We start from the raw sequence: 4,625 nt of genomic DNA, 5'->3' as shown, positions 1-4,625 counted from the left end.
CAATTAAGTAATAACCAAAAATATAAATTCTGATACTCCTAACATTTTTCTTTTCTAAATTTGTTATCCCAAGGTTTCACCCTCATTTTTCCCTTAAGCTCTTTTGAAAAAATATCTCATGACTTAATTTCAATGAAAAGTCTAACTTTGTTGACTTATATGCACATGGAACATGCACAAATGACAAAACTCCGAGTCACGTACGTCAATGTAACACAATATTCATGTCGACCTTCACTTTGTTACAGCAACTTTAGCACAAATCCCAATTTGCATTTTTCCTTTACGGCAATAATGTTAAATTCAGTCTAGCCTCTATTCTTATTTTTCTTTTACCGGAGTCTCAAGATAGATACAAATTTGATATATACAGTGTCTTCAAATTTAATAAAGCATATATTTCCAAATTTTCAAAATAAGAACAAAAAACAGCATACAATGATTCCTTCATTTTCATTCTATCTTCCAACCACCATTGTGACAGTTAAATCATTTGAAACATCAAGACCTTCCATATGAAATTCTCTGTCCTCAGATCTCCTCATGGAAGTGACCAAAGGTTGTGAAGGTAATGGAAGAGTGGTTGTCTCACTTTCTAGCATCAACACTACATTGGACATGTTTGGTCTATGAGATGCTGAATCTTGCACACACAACATTCCTATGTTTATGCACCTCAAAGCTTTGTCTTTAGGACTTGATTCACGTATGCAAGGGTCTACAAGCTCCATTGCTCTGCCTTCATTCCAAAGATGCCATGCCTACATAAATTTCAATTCCATCACATGCACAATCAGCATTTTAGAATCTTTGAGAAAACTTACTAAGTGTTGCTAATAAATAGTATGTAATGAGTTACTCACATATCCAATGAGACTTGTGTCATCTGAGTGACGAAAGCTAGTGTTCCTCCGACCACTCACAATCTCTAATAGTAATACACCAAAACTATATACATCGGATTTAACTGAAAATAGACCTTCCATTGCATATTCTGGAGCCATATAACCACTGCAAATACCACGAGGTTAGTTTAGTTCAAGTAAGGATTGGATAAGTGGTTGAATCAACAATCTCAAACATGCAAAATTGAAGCATACTTACTATGTACCAACCACTCTGGTTGTATTGCCTTCGTTCTGGTTTCCACCAAATATCCTGGCCAGCCCGAAGTCTGAGATTTTTGGGTTCATGTTTTCGTCCAATAAAATATTGCTTGCTTTTAGATCTCGATGAATTATTCTTAGTCTTGAATCTCGATGTAGATAAAGTAGTCCTCTTGCAATGCCTTCAATTATATCATAGCGTCTTGCCCAGTCTAACTCTGTTTGCTTGACCGGATCTGTCATGTTTACCAGAAAGAGCAAAATTGTTAATAAAGTGTGCTGATAATTGCTTTCCATAATGGTTTTCAATGAAGAAACTTATTAACTTACCAAATAAAAAGCGATCCAAGCTTTTGTTCGGCATGTACTCATATACAAGCAATTTTTCTTCACCGCGAATAGAGCAACCCATTTGTCTAACCAAATTTCTGTGTTGTAGTTTGGCTATCAGCATCATTTCATTCTTGAACTCCTCCAAACCTTGGCAGGAATGTCTTGAAAGCCTTTTGACAGCTATTTGTTCTCCACTTGGAAGCTTTCCCTGGTAAATGGAATAAACAACTTTTATTAGATCTTTGAAGCCTTATATAGTTATTATATTCCTAAAATTATAAGATTAACAGAAGAACTTTTACCTTATAAACAGGACCGAAACCCCCTTCCCCAAGCTTATTTCCTTGTGAAAAGTTGTCTGTGGCTATGGAAATGCAATTAAAATTGAAAAGTGGAAGTTCTGGTCCACTTAGCTCATTACCCTCCAAACTAAGATCAGCTGATGCTGAAAATTCTGTCGACATCTCTTTACTCTTGCTTGCATCATAAATTGGTATTACATCACTATTCTTGCGACATGAAGCGGACGAAACTGCAGCCAAAAATAAGGGAGGAGATAAAAATGCAACACATATGAAGTTAACATCTAAAACAGCATATTATACCTTTGTCATTCATCAAAGAGTTTTAGAAATAATTAGGAGGTCAAATATCTTACCTTTGAGTTTGAGTTTTGCCTTGCACCTCCATACTATAAATACAAAAATCCCTATAGAGATTAATCCTGCTATAATAGCTGTTACTATCACAATCTTGTTCTTTTTCCCTCCATCATCTGTAACTGAAGAAATAGAAGCCATATGTAATTAGACGCTTGTGAGAGATTTAGAAATTCTGTCCTTCTCATAATTGTCTAGATAATAAAATTAACAGCCAAAAAGTAAATGAAACCAATGTTAGTGGCTAGACTTAAGAATTATCATTCTGATTCGTTCTTATTAAATTTTACATGGTAGAAACAATATATTGGGTTAGAATATGGTTTCTCCCTGATACCAAATTCAAGATATTAGGTCTGATAGTGAAGCTAAGACCAGTTGAGGCAGTTTCTCAATAACCTTATATAGAAAGTAGTACTAATAATTCAAATCAAAATTGGACACATTGATCAATGGAAACAAACAACTAAGAGGATTGTTTTACCTTACCTAAATCAGAAGCAGCTAAACGAATGAAAAGTGTTTCTCCTACATTTCCTCTAAAATCTTGAAGATCAACCAACTCCCCATACCAAACCATGCACCCAATCCCACTAACATTAGCATAAGCAGTGCAAGAACTATTCTTCAAGCAAAAGCTCTCACAGTTGTCAGCGCCAAGGGGGTTTCCTTGCTGCGCAAAATCGGGCAGCCTCATGCAGCGACGCCTCTGGAATCCATCTTCTTTGACACCAACCTCAGAGGTTGTCTTTTCAGCTTTGAGTGGTGTCACCCTCTTACACCCACCACCAACACCACCTCTTTGTTGAAACCCTTTTAAGCACTTACAAACAGGTGAACCTGAACTAATATCACAAGCTGAGAAACTACCACACTTGTTGTAAACCTCACAATCATTAGAAGGCCCTCTCTGTGTCTCATTCCATTGTTTCTGAGAAGGATCCCACTTCAACTCTTTCTCATACCCATCCCAAGTTATCTGAAACCTTACCTTATCACTACCATTGGGCACGCTATAAGAAAAGTAAGAGCTTTTATCGCCTTTGTTAATAGTGAAACCCTCTAGCACGCTTCCTGTCATGTCCACACCAGTGAAGACTCCTCCATTCCAGTAACCACTCCTCCACCTTCTTTCCCCTGCTTCCCAAACCACAATCTGAGGCAAACTCTCAGGATCAACCCCCATTGTGTATTTCCCAGTTGAAGGGTCCTTGGCTGATTTCCATGAAGTGAAGACAAAGTTCTTCTTCCCCTTTGAAGGATTCGCTGGAACCTTCATACCCGGTAAATACGTATCGCTTGGATCCTCAAAGCTCTGCCATACCTTTTTCCCAGAATCTGTGAGTGTAAGTACGAGGTTTCCATCATCACCAAGAACAGCTTCAGTGGTCTTGTTATTCGCAGAAATCGTGACATTACTTGACCATACTTTGCGCTTTTGTTCATCGAAGATAACCAAGTTTCCATCTTGTTGGATAGTTATAGCGCCACCATCGCCTTTGATGGGGTAGTCTCTGTTAGCGACCCATATGACGTATGGTTGAGGAATGGTGTAGTACCAAATCCCAACGTAAGTGTTGTTATAATTATCATAAGTGAAGAAACCCATTTCGAAGTTGTTTCCATCTGAGACGAGATTGTCACGGTTCCTAATGAACTGAGCGGTTGTGATGCTGGACCTGGCAGCTGCAGCAGAAAACATAGCACAGAAACAGAGGAAGAAGAAGAAACAGAGCAAAAACAGAATAGACACGTGTTGGTAAAACACAGTAGCCATAAAAGCGGTCCAGAATTCAAAGGGAATTGAGAAGAATGAAAGGAAATGATTAATAATAAATGGAGAATGCGAAGAGGAGGAGGTTCAAGTTTCAAGAGTGTCGGCTGAAACTATGAAAAAACAGAGAGAAACAGTGTTGTAAATGAGAAGGTTTTTGAGGGATGTGGATTCCGAAGGGAACACGGTTTTAGGGGAAGAGAGAGCGTGGGAGGAAACTGTGATGGCGGTAGTGTTGTTGTTACGGTTGGTGAAGACGCCGTGCGAAGATTGGAGAACATCAGAACAAAGTTGAAAATGGAAGAAAACGTCATAGTCTTCATAAAATAGTCATAAGAGGAAGGTGTACCATACTGACTTTTTTAGTCTTTATTGTTTATTCTACTATTATAACTTTTTATTTCTTTTTTTTCGATATTCCTCCTTATAATAAACTACTTTTTTTTGCACGACTAAAAGTTAGGTTCAGAATTCAGATTCTTAGATAAAAATACAAATTCTTTTCCAAGAATTAAATGATTTATATAAGTTCTTTGTTTAATTTATTTCGATCACCCAAAAAAGAAATAATTTATATAAGTTATAACTCTTCGAATACTCTTAAAAAGCACTTGCTTAAATTATAATAGTGATTAATCATTGACTTATTAATGTATCCCACTGCGACGAGGCGACCCCATGTTTGGAATGTTGAGCTTTCCAGCCGATTCACATTATACTTTTGACCAATTTCTACGCCCTATGCTTCGATCC

General features: G+C 37.3%; 1 protein-coding gene across 1 annotated transcript; it reads right to left on the bottom strand.

The window, feature by feature from the left end:
* Positions 1 to 252: 252 nt before the first annotated feature.
* LOC112782868 (G-type lectin S-receptor-like serine/threonine-protein kinase B120) lies at positions 253 to 4,206 on the bottom strand. The gene is made up of 7 exons (XM_025825510.2): positions 2,588 to 4,206; positions 2,098 to 2,220; positions 1,742 to 1,971; positions 1,437 to 1,647; positions 1,105 to 1,342; positions 864 to 1,011; positions 253 to 761 (listed from the first exon to the last, which is right to left on the bottom strand). Exons 1-7 carry the CDS (start codon positions 3,873 to 3,875, stop codon positions 459 to 461), a joined length of 2,541 nt encoding a protein of 846 aa, XP_025681295.1. The 5' UTR covers positions 3,876 to 4,206; the 3' UTR covers positions 253 to 458.
* Positions 4,207 to 4,625: the final 419 nt, after the last annotated feature.

Source organism: Arachis hypogaea, chromosome 20, assembly GCF_003086295.3.
Source record: "Arachis hypogaea cultivar Tifrunner chromosome 20, arahy.Tifrunner.gnm2.J5K5, whole genome shotgun sequence".
NCBI classification, from domain to species: Eukaryota; Viridiplantae; Streptophyta; class Magnoliopsida; order Fabales; family Fabaceae; genus Arachis; species Arachis hypogaea.
This window is presented reverse-complemented; position numbering and strand designations above follow the sequence as displayed.